Below are 19,106 nucleotides of genomic sequence, written 5' to 3' on the forward strand. Positions count from 1 at the left end.
TTTTGGCCAAGGCAGGTCCAGACTAATAGATGAGACCGTGCAAAAAGTGTCATAAATGTTAAAATGGTAATGGGGAGAACGGTGCGCCCAATTTCAATATTTCAAAAAAAAAAAAACTTTCAAAAAGTCAAATTTTCACAAACGTGTCAACATTTTCAAAAATCTAATTATTTCAAAGTTTCCAAAAAATTGTAAACCTTTTTTATGAATGTTAATTTTCATTACGGGAAGTTCCTGCAATTTGCCTTAAGACACGATGCCATACACTACTAGTTTACCTAGAATGATAAATATTAAAGTAAGTAAGGGTTGATTCACTGGGCTGTTGTACATACAGGTAGTTAAGCATAATTTCGCCTAAAGGCGACGTCCGTAGCGCAAGGGTTAAGTACATGCCGATTATATGAAATGAAATAAAAACCGCTCAAATGCATTTTTGATTATTAACTATATAGAATAGTTTAATGCGTTTTTTGATTAGTCAAATAGCATATGCTTGCATATAATCTTCATTGTGTCTTCACTATTAAAAGCTATTTTCATTTGCTGTGAAAGAGTGATACTAAGTAGATGGTTTTACTTTCAGATTTTTATACGCGTTGGTGTGTCTGAGTTTAGTATGTTTTGTATATACCACACCTCAAGATGAATACGATGAACCTGCTGAAGCGCCTAAAACTAGAATAAACCCGCTTTTGAGAAGAGCCAATGGTGCTCGTGCAGGATTGCCTAATTCTAAAGCAGCCACTACTACTACGACGACGCAAGCCCCAAAGGTAAAAATTAATTTTAATTTAATTTTGAAAATTGAACTATATTTTTCTGATTTTTTCTAATCTGTTATAACAACGTTAAAGAAGTTGACAACTTTAAATTCAAGCCATAAGCCTGGATGATTTTTTTTTAATTACAATTAGTAAATTAGTGAAATGATGGTTCTCCATGATTATACGGCAAAGCAGTGTTTCGTACCTTAAATGTTGTTAAATTAGCTTTCTAAGGAAATAATTATATTATATTTTAATTAATAGTAATTAAATTAAAAGGATAGCTTCTTCTGATTGGTTTATAATTAACAATATTTAAAAATTTTATTTTGGTTAGTAAAATGAGTATTGCTTTTTAATTTAGCCTAGAAGCCTTTAGCGCTTACGCCCGATTATGGAGAAAAAATTGATATATTGTATTTATCTGTTATTTCTTTGTATTTATAAGTGGTTTTTAAATCAAATAACTGCAATTTAAAACTGTGAAATAGCATAAAAAATCTATTATTTAAATATGCTTGAACAATTGCCATCTAACAAGTAAATAGAATGATAAAAGTGACTGGATCATATACATTACGCTCTTACCATAAATAGCTTACAATACAATTGGGTTAAAATTTTAGTCACCTTAATAAATTAAGGTGATGACTGGTTATACAATTTTTATCTTCTGCTTCAACATAGTATTGTTAACAAAAATAATATTTTATTTTTTTGAATATAATTGCGGTAGTCCATTTTGTCCGCGGACCTTTGAGCCCCGATCTACCTAACTGCATGAAGTTCACAACCATGTTTGATATATAAAATATTCTGACTGTTATTTTCAATTTCATGCGCGACGGAAAATATTTTTTGCAACATTATATTACATTTATTGGTTTAAAAGCAACGACAATTTGGTATAGAAAGAAATGTATAATTAAAATTTTATAGAATGTGACAAAACAATTTTTGCAAATCTTTCTTACGACGCCGCTATCAAAAGACAAACGGAAATGCATCAATATTCATTTCAAATATTTTTTTGTTGGTAGTTTTTTTTTTCATTATTTTACTTGAATATAATTATAACTATACGACATTTAATTGTTTCGTAAGATGTATTATAATTTTTAAATTAGATTCAACTATGAAAGGGTGGAGTAAAAAAGACCAACGTAGTCTTCACACATGCATTGATGTAAACAATAAGAAATAGTAAATACAAAAGTAAATTTAGTTATAAAAGCTATTTGGAAAGAAATAAATTAATCCAATAGTTATTAGCATAGATAAATAAGCATGGTCATTAGTCCTCTTTTGATGAATATTTCATTCGAATGTTATATACAATGAAATCTTTATACAAAATAACTCCATGAAATTTGTATTTTATATTACTTAAATATGGTACGTATTTTTTTAATCTTTTTATAGTTTAAGAAACAAGATTTTGAGTCTGTGGTCTGTTTGTTCCTTGTCTGTTTCTTCTACCCTGTCTATAGGGCAAAATGGTACAGATGAAAAGTTTCAGAAAAATTGTAAAACTACATCTTTATATAATTTGTCGTTAACTGGGAATTTTATTGAACATAGTGTGAGAGTTGTTTGTTTGAAATTCAAATTGGACCTTTGTTTCCGCCATACCCTATTAATAAAATATGTATTATACTTTGATACATATGTATATACATATTCTCCAAACTATTATATTTAAATAACTAGATGGTATTGGTATTTTGCCTTGAGGCAAGTTACATGAACTTCCCGATATGTGTATAAATATAAATAATCAACTTAGTCAATAAAAAATAAATGAATTTATGAGCGATTAAAAGTATTCCGAGTGACCTTATTACACATAATTGAAAACGAACGATTACGAACGGGGTATTTTCAAAAAGCAAATTTTCAAAAATCAATAAAGTTTATAATTGAACCAGTTTCCGTAGGACTTTAATGGTTTAGTTTATCTATCGCTATAACAAGTAATTTTTTAAAATTAAACTACTTGTCGTAAGGCCGCAACATTTCAGTAAGTTCTGCAAGACCACAATATATATACCGCCAATAAAAGTTTCATAAAAATCGGTTTACATTTTTTTCAACAGTCAATTACAAGAAAACGGCTCGGTAGATTTTCACCTAAAACTAATCAGTATCATTCTCAACTAATATCAGAATTGCGGGCTAAAACGTGGACGAAAAAAATTTCACTTTTCTGCAATTTACAAAGAAGCGGCTCGGCTGATCTTCGCACAAAACTGAGAAACGCTAGTCCTCATCGATATACATCCAATGGCTTTTAAATTTTTGAAATAGGTGCAGCCGTTTTTGAGAAAACGTCGATTTACGGCAAAAAATCTATTTACATACACACACACATACTTTTTACAAATTTGGTCTCATTCGATTCGGAATGGCTTAAAACGTCGAGAAAGCATAAAATTAGCGAATCGGTTTTCTGATGAGAACATAAACTTCTCCTTCGGGAAGTTATTAATATAACAAAAATACGGATACAAACAAATAAAATTACTAATTTTTTCCGATTTTCAATTCTCTAGGAAGAAGAAGAATATGATGATGAAGGCGTGGAAGAGGGCGCAGAAGAAGATGAGGAAGTAGTAACGACAGAAGCTCCAAAAAAGAAGGGCATTAAGTCTGGTGTAGTTAGGCCTTTTAGAAGCAATGACGATCTACTTGCCGCACTCAAGAGGCGCCGTGAAGAAGCTAAGAATGGTAATTGCATAATTTATTAGATTCTTTTCTTTTTTAGTTACGATTTATCAAAAATTTATCTAGATTATACAAATATTGACATCATTCTTTTTCTTGGTTATAATTTATAAGTTACTACTGCGCAGAAATTTCTTAGCCGGTTTAGAATATAATATCTTTGGTTTCCTTTGAATTTTATGAAGCTTTATTCGAATAAGATGTATATTTTTTTTTCAAATTTATTGTTATCTATAAATTGATAATTATTTAATTTTAAGCGTATAATATTTTAGGTAAATCTCACCATGCTGTAGATCACCATGAACCTTCGGAATCAGCCAAGGAAGAAACTGAAGCAAAAACACCGAAAATAGCGCCAAAAGCAAATAATGGTAAATATATCATCATTATATAGATCACATTTATTTATATATAGACATAATCAGAAACTAACCATTACTATTATTCATTTTCTCAACAAAAAAAAATTATATTTTTATACACATACATACTGCAAAACCTTTATATACGCGCATTCATGTATATACTAGGGTTTATACAAAAACCGACATTTCAGAAAACCGGTTTTCGAATTTTATGTTTACTAAAAAACCGGTTTTAGCCGGTTTTCGAATTTTATATAGAAAATAAATTTTTGCTCAAATATTCTGTAATTTATCCGCAAATTTAGTGTAATTTAGAGCAGTATTTGACTGAATTTATTTATTTCAATTTTATGGATAGTAAACAAAATTATTTTAATTTTAATTAGTAGAACTAAAAAATAATAGTTTGAAAATAATTATTCGTTATTCATGCATCATTTTAACATATAAGAATGAAAATATTTTTATGATAGTAAAAGGAAAGTTTTCGAATATATAAAAAAAATACATTTTTAAATAATTGAAAAAATAAATAAAAAATATTAGAAACATGTTGATACATACTTGTTAATATCAATTTTAGTTTTAAAAACAATTTAGCTAAACTTGGGTATTGCATGTTTCGAGCAATTTTAATTAATTAATTTTAAACATTCTAATTGTTTTTTTTGTTTAATAAAATATGATTGCAGAAAATTGAGAACGACTATCGAATAGCTACTTAGACGTGTCTTTTGTTTACTCACAGAATTACCTGAAATAGAAAATACTCTCATACTTGCGACCAAATTATGCTTAATTTTTTTTGGAGCCTGATATAATAATTTTAAGTTTTTTGTTTTTTTATTTGTGGCTTCTGGGGTTTAAAACTTTTTTTTTTTTAAGTTTGAGTAGAGGAAGTTACTTCTTCAAGAAAAAGTCACACTGATTTAAATTAATATATACACTGGTATAAAAATCTAAATTAATATATACAAAACCTTTCTGGAAACCATTGCAGACTGACAAGATATCAAATGCTACTGAACCGATATGATTTGAAGAATCAAAACGCTTTCATCTATCTTTTATATTTGGCTATATTTGTCATTTTTCATTTATACAGTGAAAACCGACTTTTTTCACTAAAAAACCGGTTTTCGAATTCCAAGATTTTCGCAAGAAAACGGTTTTTAAAACCGGTTTTTGAAAACCGACAAACCCTAGTATATACATTAGGGCGGGTCGATTTGTAGGTAAAAAAAGTCACATAGGCACATATGACTTTCGTATACTAGGAATCAAAATAAGATACTTTACCGAAGAAACCATATCACTAAAATGAATTCTGATGTCCCGTGCATTCACCCAACGATTGGGTCAAATTTTAAAAAATCATGTTTTGATTCATTTAGAGCGCCTCAATAATGTCCAAATGTATGACCGACCCCCAGTAACTTTGGAAGGTCGATCTACCCATGCCTATGGTTCACCTCCTAGAGGTCCCCCATATAAAAGTCGCATCATTTTGGGTACTTCTACATGACAAAAATCTGCGATTTATTTTTATTATAAAATTTACTTAATCATAAAATATGGAAATAAAACTATATAAAACTTATAAACTATTGCTTGAAGTCTTTTTTAGTTTCAAGTATGGAAAATTTTGCTCTCTAATATCGTCGGCATAACAGCCTCTAGCTTGCATAGAAGCGCAGAGACAAAATGCATTGGAAAAATTGAAACAAAGAAGAATTTTAATATTTTTTTTTTTTGGAAAAAAGTTTTATGTGTGTTTATGAATTAATATCTGAAAAAAATTGTTTAAAAAACACATTTTTTGCTGAGTAAAATACCAAAAACGATGATTTTTTGCAATGTTTATATGGGAGACTTCTAAGTCCCAGGAGATCCCAGGGGGTGAACCCAGGGGCCTTCCAAAGTTAGTTGGGGTTTGTCATACATTTGGACGCAATTGGAGCACTCTAAATGGATTAAAACGGATTTTTTCAAAATTAAATCCCTATTTTTGGGTCAATGCACGGGACATCAGAATTTAGTTTGGAGGTATGGTTTCTTCAGCAAAGTATCTTATTTTGATTCCTAGTATCCGAAAATTAAATGTGCCTAAGCGACTTTTAAATCGACCCGCCCTAATATATATACATATATATATATATATATATATATATATATTATGTATAAATATATTTTTTATACCATCGTTATTATTATTACTAGCAAGCAACGGTCGAAGGCGTTTCACGGGTGCAAAAGACAAAGCTGAACCGAGCAGCCCCGCTGAAGAAACTAAGGAAGCAGAAGCAAAAGTTGCCAAACCTTCACCCAGATCTAGGTTCTCATCAAGGGCCAGCCCAAAGGCACCAGCTCAATCTGAAGATATCGCGGGATCAGAATCTAATCAACAAATAGCCGTACAGGCAAAACCTAGTAGGGCTAATTACAGAAGAGCGGCCAGATCGTAGGAAGACTAGCATAATTTAATAAATAGGCGTCATAGCAGTTATCAATGGTGATATTATTCAAGTATACACATACAATTTTTTGTGAGAGTTATCAAGGTTTTCTGGATAAAACAAAATGATTGATTTATGTTGCAGGTATATAGGAGGAGAACAAATATCATTTTTAAATTTTTAATGAAAAAATTATTAATAAATGAAGATTTTTAGAATAGCACTATTGATAACTTGAAAATGTTTACATGATAAATTTAATATATCATACATTGTTGTTCTAAGTTTCATTTGTCTAAAAGTAGCAGTTCTATACTATCATTAAATAGCGTCGAATTAAAAAGGTCATAAATTATATATATTAAAAAGTTAATAAATTTACTTTACAATGGCCTTCAGTTCTAGAAAAATTAGCAAATATTTAGTGCATAGTTACCACTCAAAATATTTTAATATGTATATATAATTATTTTTTAATAAATAAATATAAAAGAAATATCAAATATGATTGTTTTGGAGGCTGTAAACTTCACAGCAGGGTCTTAGCAAGTTCAAACATATTGCGACCATAAATTGAATGCCCACATGCTGCAACTTACACAGTTATAAATATTTTGTATACTTTTTAAGTTCATTTTAGTGTTTTACTTTCGACTACAAAATTTTTCATCAAAATTGTCGAAAAAAAGTTCAACAGCCAAACAGTTTTTAAATTTTTAATATCAATTCAAGATTGTGAGCTAAAACGTAAACGAAAATTTTTACACTGTTTTTGTTAATTACAAAGAAACGGCTTGGCTGATCGTAGCGTAAAACTGACCAATGCTAGTCCTTATCAAGTTACATCGAAAAGCTTCTAAACTTTTGAAATCGGTCTAGCCGTTTTTAAGGAAATGTCGACGAAAGTTCAAAAATCGGCTCACATGCACACACATACACATACATTGTTTTTCCAAATTTAGTCTTATTCAATTCAGAATGGCTTATAGCGTCGAAAAAACATAAAATTAGCAAATCGAATTTTTTGGCGAAAACATAAAGACCTTCTTCGGATAGTTAAAAATATTGTATGTTTTTGTAAGTTGCAGAATGAAGGCATTTGTTTTGTGGTCGCAATATGTTTATGAAGATCCTATATGCTGGCTATTGAAAGGATTATGCTTGACAATATTCGTTACGATTTTCCAGGTTGTTATAGTATTTCTGGATTCTAAATGCTGATCTAAAAGTATTACGATATCGAGATAACCGAGACCTAACATGAAAAAGATGTTTACTGGACACCATGAACCGGTAGTTGTAAGATTAAACCTTACAAAATTGTCGCCAACTATTAATAATAAACATTTCAGTTATAAATTAAAACAAAAGTCGTTATTGAGTTAATAGGGCCTCCACGGAAAGCGCAAAAGGTGCACGACCCAAAAAAGGTATCGGTATGCAAAGTTTCATTAAAATCATGGCAGTTCTTTACCAATGCATGGTAACAAACTGATTACAAACAGTTAATTGACGTGTTTCCTTAACGACTTTTTTCAATTTTAGCCAAAAACGATTCAGAATGACCTAAAACTTCGAGTAAATTTTGAATTAGCAAATTGCATTCTGTGTTGAAAACATAAACTCATAGATATTAGAAGAGTATGATATATTAAGTTTTTCTTTTTGCAAAATTAATTGACACGAGTCTTTACCGACTTTTCCAATTTAAGTCAAAAACGATTGAGAATTGACAAAGAACTTAAAAAAATGCTGGCTAAACCAATTGCATTCTTTGGTGGGAACATAAACTCTTAAATAAATGTAGAGCCTTTATAGTTTTAACCACCCGCAAGGCATTTCTTCGCGTTTTGAAATCTGAATTGACGTGAATTATTCACGTATGAACATTGTAGCATACCTCAGAAAAAATGGATGTGTGTGTATGTATGTATGGATACAATTTTTTACCCACGTATTGAGGCGCACGGATTAACCGATTTGAATGGTTTAAAAAATATTCGATTTTAATTGATAGGGAGATGTGGTGATTAGTTTTTTACAAAGGCAGGTCCAGTCATTTCGGAGAAACGGAGCAAAGAGTGCAGAAAATACAAATCGAGTTTTTGAGATAACGGAGCATCCGATTTGAATGATCCAATAATCCGGATTTAGAAATTTGGTGCCCTGAAATTTTATTTAAATTGTTTACTTACCAAAAATTAAAATTAAAAACAAAAAAAATTTTTTTGAAAACTTAAAAAAAAACAAATTTTGAAAATTTTGAGTTTTATTTTATATTTTGAAATATTTTTGAAAATTTGAACTTTTTTTAAAGCAATCGCGCTGCTTCAGCTGCGTAGAGACAAAATATAGATGCGCGTAAGCGTCGCGTCGCAGTCTAACAGAACTATAGAAATGTAAACAAAATTCATACTTATTATTAAAATATCTATAAAATACCTGATAATTTGATGTGCATATGTCTAATGATCACTTTTGACCGCCAAAGGTTTTTTTTAAATTCTTTTTTATTGTATCACCGAAACCCATAGACCTGCCTCCCACAAATTTAAGCAGTTCTTAATTTTATCAATATAATGTGATATTGGACGCTCCGTTTCTTAAAAACCGAATTACCGTCTTTGGCAATTTGGTCTGTATCTTCGAAACAGTTGGACCTGCCTTGGCCAATAACTAATCAGCACGTCTCCTTATCAATAGGAATTGAATCATTCGAATCGGTTGATCCGTGTTTTCGAAATCGACTTGAATATTTAAAAAAGTATTAGATTTGTATTGATGGGGAGACTTGCTTATTAGTTTTTGGCACAGGCAGGTCCAGCCGTTTCGAAAACTAGTAGTTGGGTTTTGATATGTTCTCTCTGAAACGGCTACGTAGTGCGATTGCTTTGAAAAAAGTTCATAATTTTCAAAAAAATTCAATATACATATAAAAAAAAGTTTTTTAAAGAGTTTTTTTTTCATTTTTCTAAAAGTTTTAAAGCTCTTTATAAAATGTAATTTTCAGTACGAGAAGTTCCAGTAATTTGCAGTAATTAATGGAACAATGCCATGCGTCACTACTTAGTTAAATTTTTTTTCGGCGCTATAAGCTTGGAAGTGCACAAATTTGTCGTCCTAAAAGGACTCGAGATCTGAAGAACATATTTTAAACTTTCAGCTCGTTTATGAAACTTTATATTAGCCAAATTGCCAAATTTGATAATAACTTATTAACCAATTTGATAATTTAAGATCGGAGAGGGAGGCAAAGCAAAATAATAAATTTTAATAATCGGCTATTTGAACCCAAATTTTGCATTGCAATCGTATTATGTTTTATTAATTATATTTCTAGAAATAAAAAATGTTCTTAAAAAAATAAATATATTTTAAAAATAATATTATTAAAAAATTTTAGAGCATTTGTTTCGTGATTTCTACTCTTAGTGTCTACTCTCCTTTCATCTATGTTTCTACGCTTTATGATCAACGAAAAATGCAGTTGTGCCATCTACCGCCATTTTCCTTAGATTCTGAAAGTTGCTCAATTTGACAATGACAGCAGTCGCTTTTGGCATAAGATAAAGTAAACGTGTGTCAGTCAACGTGTATATCAAATAATAAGTGTAATGATTTTCCTACTCGTGCTTACAAGGCAATCCATATTGCAAAGATCAATCTTGAGATAATAATGATTAGTAATTATCTTTTCTAAAAATCTCAAATATGACTTCAAGTCGTAGCAATAGGCAGTATATAGACAATCACATATTTTGTAACTGAATTCATCGAAACCGGTGGCATGTTTGAGACTATATTTATATTATTATGAAAAAAGTATTTTATTGACAAATTATGGAAATATCAGAAAAGCGACCCTTGACTCCAATAGTGACAAAAAACTATGAAGGGCTTTATAATGTTAGAGCCTTGTTTTTCCTGATGCTGTGGTACTTTTTTAGCGGATGCACACTTTTTTTAAACAAGTATATATTAAGTGCAAAAGGAGGAGACCCAACATGTTTAGGTAAAAAGTCAATATATTATAATCCTACTTATTTATAAATCCAAATTAAACTTTATGTCAACTTTAACTATTCTTGTATCATCATTAATTAAATTTTTGAAGACTATTCTTACCTATTCAAAGTAACAAAAAATTCCAATTAAAAAAAAATTGTAAGATTGGAAAGATATCTTATTCTACATTATGATTCTAACGGTAGATAAAACTGTTGTTTAACCAATGTCAGTATCCAGATGGTGTTGTGTTCTCAAAGCCTTTATTTTTATTTTAAAAATATTTATCTAACAAAAAAAAAAGAATCAAAAAAATGTTTCCAGTATCCTATACATACTTGCCCAAAAAAGTATTTACAGAATGCTTATTATTTATTTGAATGCAAATATAAATTATATACATCTCAGAGTGACGGAAGTGTCTGGTATGAGAGATCATACAAAATATCTATTCAATAGTATATATTTATTTTCTACATGCCATAATATGGTCATTACAACATTTTATTATATTCATTTTTATGAATATGTTTACACAACTACTATTATTTAATACAGGGGAAATATGGAAAGAATGGTATATATGGACAAAATAACATAGTGGTCTTATTTAAAAATCAGCTAATTTTAGTAAAGTTTCCCAGCTGTTTAACCTTGAGAAAACCATAATTACAATTCTGTCAAATGTTGAGAGTCATTGTCACAATCTTGTTGCAGTATAATCGATTCAAACAATTATACTGGGTTCAACAATTTATATTAAAATGAACTTATGCCTGTACTAGAGATTTCAGTCAATTTTATTGCAATTATCAGGTGTTTGATGGACATACATAGACAATAGACAAAATGACATAGATAGATAATAGACAAAATGACATAGTACTATTTTGAACTACAGGATAGTTCATTTAAAGCTAAGAAAAAAGAAAATTGATAAATGCAAAAAGTAATTGATTTTTAACTTTCACTCTAACTTTTTCTAACAGACCAAAGGATCAACTGGTAAAAAGAAGAAACATGTATTTATTGCAAAGACCTCATTTTCCATTCTAAGTCTGGTAAAATTTGGTTACGATGTATGACTGGTTTGCTTTGGGCTTATTGGTTATATGCGAGGACAAACCAATTTATTTGTGAATTACTTTCTTAAAAATCAGCATCTCAATATGTCTTTACCATATATATCATTTTGACTATTCCCCCTCGACTTATCTTTTCGTCCATACCCTATTTGATTTTTGCAACTAGTCACATTTTTTTCAATAATTATGTTATTATAGTTTCTACTTAATAAAATACTATGTTACTTATAGTCAATGAACTAAAGATGGGTAAAAATTATTGAGACTAGTTAAGATATTAAAAAATAAGTAAATATCATAGAAGAACCAAATACCATGTTATTTTGTCCATACTTACCCTACTTACATTTTATACATTCTGTGGGGTATATATTTTATTTTATTATCAGACATTTTAAATATATCACCTATAAGCATATATATCATAACCATGTTAGAATTTTTTTTTTCAAATAAAAGCAATAGGGCTTTAAGTACTCTATAAGCGAATTAATATATGATATATAAATAGTTCCACAAAATTTTCATACTTATAGCACAGAACTTCAATAGCAATCATATAAGCAAATATAATATTATATATGTGGTGTGTCATTTTTGTTATGTATTTCATTGTAATTATTAAAAACAATATAATTTCAACATATTTGTTTTTATTTCACAGGTGCCAGCCAAATGTTTATGACAGCTTTCTGTGGATTTGTCCAAATGTATTTTCCATGCGGAATGTTTGAATCCACTGGGACAAGAAAAAACAGACCGCCTGGGTTTTTAAAGCATATGTGTTTAGTAGGATGCACAAGGTTAATACTTTTATGTTTCACACAATACAGTTACATGCATATATATATATATATATATATATATATATAAAAATATATGTAAGATAATTTTTATTAATTATTACTTATTACTTATAATGCACTTAAATTATATTTTTAGATTTTTGACTGTTGTTCTAGGATTGGTGGCATTGAATTATGTAGCAGTTAGCTTTACTGAAACCATCAAAAGTTCTGCACCAATATTTACAGTTTTGATATCACAATGTGTTCTTGGTAAGAATGATAAATTTCTCCTGAAAACAAATTTAATAGGGTGATATTGAATTTTTTTCTGTAATATATAGAAGAATTATTTAAACTGAATTGCAAATTTAAAATTATTGATTTGGAGTATATAAGTGAGCTTCATACTTTAGCTAGAATTAAAATTAAAATTCGAATGATTTTGGATATTCAAAAAATATTTTTTTTAGAAATAAAATAATTCTTTTTTCCCAAAATCAATCATTTCATCAACACAAGCAGAAAGTTGTAAGAATCATTCAAATCGGATGCTTAATTCTCTCAAAAACTGCCATTTTTTGCACTTTCAGCTCGGTATCTCCGAAACGGCTGCATCTGCCTGTGCCAAAAACTAATCGCCACTTTCCTCTGTCATTACGAATGGAATGCTTTTTGGATCATTCAAATCGGATATTCCGTCCTTTCAAAAACTCGATTTAGATTTTCTGCAATCTTTGCTCCATATCTTCAAAACGGCTGGACCTGCTTTTGCCAAAAACTAATTAGCCCATCTCCCTATCAATAGGAATCAAATGTATTCTGAATCATTCGAATTGGTTGATCCATGCAAGATTCAACTATACAAGAAATTCATACTTGTTAAAAATAACAAAGTAGAATAACCAATTTTTTGCAATACTATATTAATAATTTTGCAATAATATGATAAAACTATTTGCAAGCTCAGTTAAGTTCTATGAACTTTCCCATACATATAGATAATGGACTTAATTAATATAGTAGAATTCAGAGATAGCTCTTACATGAAATTTTCAACTGTTTATTTTGAAAATAAAGTTTTTGTTTCATTTTTGTCATTTTTGCAATTTGCAATTGATATTTTTTAAAAACACTTGCATCTATATTAGCTTACTTACTTGTTAGTACGTAGATGGTGCATGTTGTTTTAAATCAGTGTAATTGTATCTCACATTACACAGTTTTTTCAATTGTGGTATGAAGCAATACAAAGTTATTTGAAATGTCGAGATCAGATAAAAATGGCAGATTGGATTTTCTGGCAAAACATAAACTTTTACTTCAGGAATTAAATTTTTTTTTGTAGTTTTGAACGTAAAGTTCATAATTTTTGCCTCAAAATCTTGTTGGTTTTGAAAAAAGTCTTGTTGTTTTGGCATATTTTTTTCAAGATTTGTGCAATGGTCAGTGTTAATTTTATCCCACTTCAAAATTGATAGCACTATGAAGATCATTTTGATATCTTAAATGCAAATATTGATTGTATGTTTGATGCTCTTTAGCATATAACTTTATATATATATATATATATATATATATATATATATATTAGTTTGTATGTGTTTGTACAGGTTTAATAATCTACATAATCTCATTCCAGGAGAGCAAATTGGTCTATATGTCCGCCTATCATTGATACCAGTTATGGGTGGCCTTGCACTGTGTTCAGCAACTGAACTTAGTTTTAATACTTTAGGTTTTATTGCTGCAATGAGTACAAATATAACAGAGTGCTTACAAAATGTTTATTCAAAAATGCTCATCTCTGGCGAGAAATATAAATACACGTAAGCACCACATAACATATTTGTATTTGCTATTGGTAGATTCTTATTGTAGAAATTTGATTTATTAGATGAAGTTATAGTAGCCAGTGGAAAGATTAAATTTTGTAGCGCTTTATTGGTTTATCTGGATAACTTTATGCTATTTTGTCAATTTTATTAGTTTATTCATTTATACATTTAAATTTCAAGGAAAAGAGCATTAATTTTAAACGGTGCTTTTAATTATTCAATTTAGAAACCATTTATTTAAAAATAAATAGTTGCTTCTTCAGAAAGTAGCATTTTGTTATTGATACAATTTTAATGAATTCAATATAATTAAGATAACTAACATTGGTAGTATAAAATCAAATAGTTAAATTGTAGTTAAATTTCAATATTACTATCAAAATATTGTTTACTATGAAATTTTTTATTCAACAGGCCAGCCGAGCTGCAGTTTTATACAAGCTTAGCTTCTGTTGTAGTACAAATTCCAGCTACTTTTATATTAGTAGATTTTGATGCTGTGAAAAACATGGCGAGTGGTGGATTGCTTATGATGTACTTAGTAAATGGAGCATTCTTTCACTTCCAAAGTATTACTGCCTACGTACTAATGGACTATATTAGTCCAGTCACTCATAGGTTTGTACAAATATATTATACTAATGAATAATATATACACATATTTATGTATAAATACACTACATAAATATGTGTATGCAGGACATGTGCTAGGGTCTTCATCGCTCTCATGCCATTTTGTTCCTTGCGTTGGGGGGTGCTTGGTTATTTTTTTTTCAAATACTATTACTTAAGGGTAGGCATTCAGGGTAGCATTGGCTTATATATATATATATATATATATATATATATATATATATATATGTTAAAATTTTTATAATTTTGATGTTGAGATATGTGAGCATTAAGTCTTCAAGGCAATACATCAATTAAAAACTTGTATGATTTTAAAACATTTTTATTTTTTCCATACGTTTCGACACATAGTTTTGTGTCATCTTCAGTGGACTATGTAATTGTAATAATCCTAATTATTTCCTAATTATAATTGTTCACAATGCACAATGAAACCAATTCTTGTCACTTTAAATTGAACAATATATATATATATATTTTAGAATGAGTTATTTTATGAATTTGTAAAATACATCCCGTTGACTCTTGCATCGGAATACAGAATAGTGGGATGTATTTTACAAATTCATAAAATAACTCATTCTAAAATATATATATATTGTTCAATTTAAAGTGACAAGAATTGGTTTCATTGGCATTGTGAACAATTATAATTAGGAAATAATTAGGATTATTACAATTACATAGTCCACTGAAGATGACACAAAACTATGTGTCGAAACGTATGGAAAAAATAAAAATCTTTTAAAATCATACAAGTTTTTAATTGATGTATTGCCTGGAAGACTTAATTCTCATATATATATATATATATATATATATATATATATATATATATATATATATTTACATTCTGTCCATAAAGTATTGGGAAATGTTTAATAATAGTAATTGTTTAATTATTATTTTCATTTTGCTTTAGTGTCAAAATAGACCTCTTTTGAAGTTATGCACATATGCTAATGATTAATTCAATCATCAAAGTACCATATAATCGCCCTTGTAGTGATCGCCTTTGGCTCCTTTCTTTTTGCTATATTGCGTTACCATGACTTTAAGTTTTGACCAATTTCGACGTGGTAAAAAGTAAGTCTTGGTTTCGGCTCATTCACTTATATGCTTTCAAAAATTTATATGGGTTTATATTTATATTTCGAGGTTGCTGATCACAATTTTGATATTCAGTTTGCTAAAAACAAAATGGCGGAACATTTCTGAGAAATTACAACTTATACGTTCCTTAAAGTGTACGAGAGTTTTCGAGATTGGCGATTACGAATTTGATATTGATTATACTGAAAATAAAATATGTATATGATAAATTAGGGACTATTATCGGTAAAATACGTTACTTTCTAAAAAATCATTACTTCTAACTGAAAATAAATCATGAAATAACAAGATTGGGTCGAAGCAAAGTGTGCAACTTTGTACAGTTGAATTTTACAATACTTATTGGGACAGATATTTCTAATACAAAATAAAATAAAATTTAACAATAAGTGGAACTCGATGGAACTTTTTTTTGAGGCTATTTTAAAGTTTGTGTTATTATCGAAAATTTAGAAAATTATCTTCAATTTCACACATGTAAAAAACAAAAAAAAAATGCATAACCCAATATAAGATCGAATATTTTGAAAGAAAATATTTTTACATATAAGATTTTGAAGACGAGATGTTGAACATGCAACGCTCACTGTAAGAGTGAGTTACAAAGATAGCAGACGCGTGATGACCATGACCATAGTAAAAATGAGTCACACGAATTGCACTTAAGATATTCTCATTGAAAAAAATATTGTAGAAAAAAAAAATTGCCACTTTTGGCCAGCTTTTCGGTGTTTTTGACCACTGTGCACTGCGGCGTGGATTTCGATCAATTCTGGCTTTTACTTTTCGGATCTTTTCTGGTGGTATTACCGCTTCTTTCATCCACGTTTTGGATGGTAGTATCATGGTAATGAGCAGTGAAAACGAGAAACAAAAGATTTAATCACATTTAGTGCTGGAGGGCGGCTCTAACGGTAGCAACTTGTGGTTTTCCAGCCAAATAGAAAGCAATCACATTATCATTCTTGAATTCCATCATGAATAACTTTTTTTTTGAAAGCAATAGATTAAATTGCTTTTGTACGTTTTAAACTACTGAAAAGTTCTACAATTTGTTGAAATTCTGAAATGCGAGTTTTTTTTTTATTAACTCTGAAGAGAGTGAGTATGAAAAAAAAATCTATTGGTGTTTTCTTCAAATATAGTTTTAAATTACTGCAAATGTTCATCTTTATTTATGGTTATAATTAGAACAAACATGGTACACTTCATATGCATGGAACTCTCATTCACCACTCACCATTTCTTTTTAAGTATTCAAGATAAACAAACTATGTATATCATTTTCAGTGTTGCAAATACTGTCAAGAGAGCATTTCTGATTTGGATGTCTGTTGTGCTATTTGGTAATTCAGTCACATTACTTAGTGGTTTAGGTACACTTATTGTTATTTTTGGAGTTTTGCTTTATAACAAAGCACAAGATTATGATTCTCAAATACAGCGAATTAAGAAAGCACAGATTCAAGCAGCCAAACAAGATGTCAGAAATATATGATAAAGACATATATAAATCATTAGTCAAATAATAATGTTTTTACTAGCACAAGCATATTTATAAATTATTATTTAGGCATTTTTCTTTATTAAACATCCCAGTGAAAGTGGAAGACATATGTAAGATTTAGATATAAAAGAAAATTATTTTTATATACAAGATTATAATTTATTATATAACTAGGATTGTAAAGAATGGAGTGAAATAAAAATATTTCAATTAAATTTGATTTGTTCTACATTTCAATATAAAGAAGTATTTATATAAACTTCTTGGAATTACAATTTCAAGTATGCAGCAAGAATGATACAAAAGTTGCTGGATTTTTTTTTTTTTGACAGCAATAGTGAGGATGGTTAGGATCATTTGATACAGCAATCATGAAATTGGCAAACATGTTTTTAACAAAGAACAATACTCGAATGATGGCTGTTTTCCAAAAATAGGTAAAAACATTGATGTTATCAATTATTTTTAAAATTATTATAAACTGAAATATTATAGGTACATTTACTGTGAGGACTAGGTAGTTTACAGCAGTTTGTCAAATCGTTATTTTGAATATGCAGTTAATCTTGGATTGCATTAATGCAAGGCGATATTTGCATTTTGAAACTGCTGGAAAAACCATTGGAGTATTATGTACTATCTGTAAAGGATTTTCTTGAAGAAGACAACATTTTTATGCAATGGTTAAATATTTTTTTGCCAGCAGTGCTAGCAAGCACTATGTACAAATGAATATATGAGGGATGTTTTAGAAAACTGTTCTACAAGAAACCATAATGAAATAGTAATAAATCGAATGCCTTATTGCAGTATATATGAAAATTGAAATTTATTTAGAAATTTCTCATATTAAAATCCATTTGTCATTTGCTTAGAGATTACCGGCTGTGACATTCTGAATTATTAGATTACAATTGAGAAAGATATAGCGTTGTAGTGTGTCTGAACTAATCATATGTAGTGCAAACATTAATAACAGTTTGATGATAAATTTTCTCAAGAATTATTTCAAATGCTTCTGAACTGTACATAAACAGATAATATCGTAACAAGTCCAAGGTTGTATTTAAAAGAATGGCATGAGACAAAAAGAAACTTCTTTATCTAATTAAAATTGTTTTAAAGGTTAGAAGAATTTGCATATATTTACAGTTTGCATGCATTGCATGAGTTAAACTTGAATGAATAATAATTGTTGGCTTCCATTAATAATTAAAGCATTCGAAAGAAAGGTTGACTAAGATAGTTCATTATTTTATCACAGTAAGAAATGGGAATAAAAGCTAAGTTATAGATTAGGCAGTCTCTCTTAATTTTTGGCAAAAGCTTTTCACTATATGCATATGATTAATGCATTACTTCAACTCAATGTGATAAGAAATATTATATACTTGTGTAATTATAGGAGAGAGATGAATTTTCTGAGGAGATTATGTATAAACAAACAAACAAAACTGTTGAACTGTTAACTTTTCGGAGATCTTAACACATGCTTGAATAAGTTCTCTATTGGTGATTACATTTTTGAAAACTGGGTACTTAATAAACGTTGATAATTATTTCTCACACAATATTGACAATATTTACTGAATAATCATATGAGCTGTGGTGGATAAATATGATTTCATTGCATCGGAAAGTTTTTACTAATTTCTAATGAGAAAAAAAAGATATATTGATAATATAATAATAACTCTACTATATTATTCGCATTATGTGTTTGCGACTTTTATTAATTGTTTAGTACAACTACAATCATAAATATTGGCATAATTGCCTGGGTATCAGGAATTTTTGTTCCCAAAATAACATGAAATATTTTTTT

At 28.9% G+C, this 19,106-nt stretch overlaps 2 protein-coding genes across 3 annotated transcripts; both read left to right on the forward strand.

Annotated features, from left to right (window-relative positions):
- Positions 1 to 596: 596 nt before the first annotated feature.
- On the forward strand, positions 597 to 6,476 carry LOC113368229 (neurofilament heavy polypeptide-like; the record flags this gene model as incomplete). Of its 2 annotated transcripts, XR_003366364.1 has the most annotated exon segments (5): positions 597 to 776; positions 3,320 to 3,494; positions 3,767 to 3,865; positions 6,080 to 6,385; positions 6,460 to 6,476. XR_003366364.1 is itself a non-coding variant. In XM_026609795.1 (4 exon segments), coding segments are annotated over 4 exon segments (699 nt in total), but the record flags the coding sequence as incomplete, so codon positions are not given.
- A 3,430-nt stretch (positions 6,477 to 9,906) lies between these two features.
- On the forward strand, positions 9,907 to 17,379 carry LOC113366620 (solute carrier family 35 member E2-like). Its single transcript, XM_026608255.1, has 6 exons — positions 9,907 to 10,327; positions 12,070 to 12,208; positions 12,348 to 12,463; positions 13,833 to 14,019; positions 14,443 to 14,646; positions 17,065 to 17,379. The coding sequence occupies exons 1-6, from the start codon at positions 10,156 to 10,158 to the stop codon at positions 17,270 to 17,272; spliced, it is 1,026 nt and encodes a 341-aa protein (XP_026464040.1). The 5' UTR covers positions 9,907 to 10,155; the 3' UTR covers positions 17,273 to 17,379.
- Positions 17,380 to 19,106: the final 1,727 nt, after the last annotated feature.

Source organism: Ctenocephalides felis, unplaced genomic scaffold, assembly GCF_003426905.1.
Source record: "Ctenocephalides felis isolate EL2017-DRISC unplaced genomic scaffold, ASM342690v1 CF-g0.4_SCAFFOLD_01170, whole genome shotgun sequence".
Classification (NCBI taxonomy): Eukaryota; Metazoa; Arthropoda; class Insecta; order Siphonaptera; family Pulicidae; genus Ctenocephalides; species Ctenocephalides felis.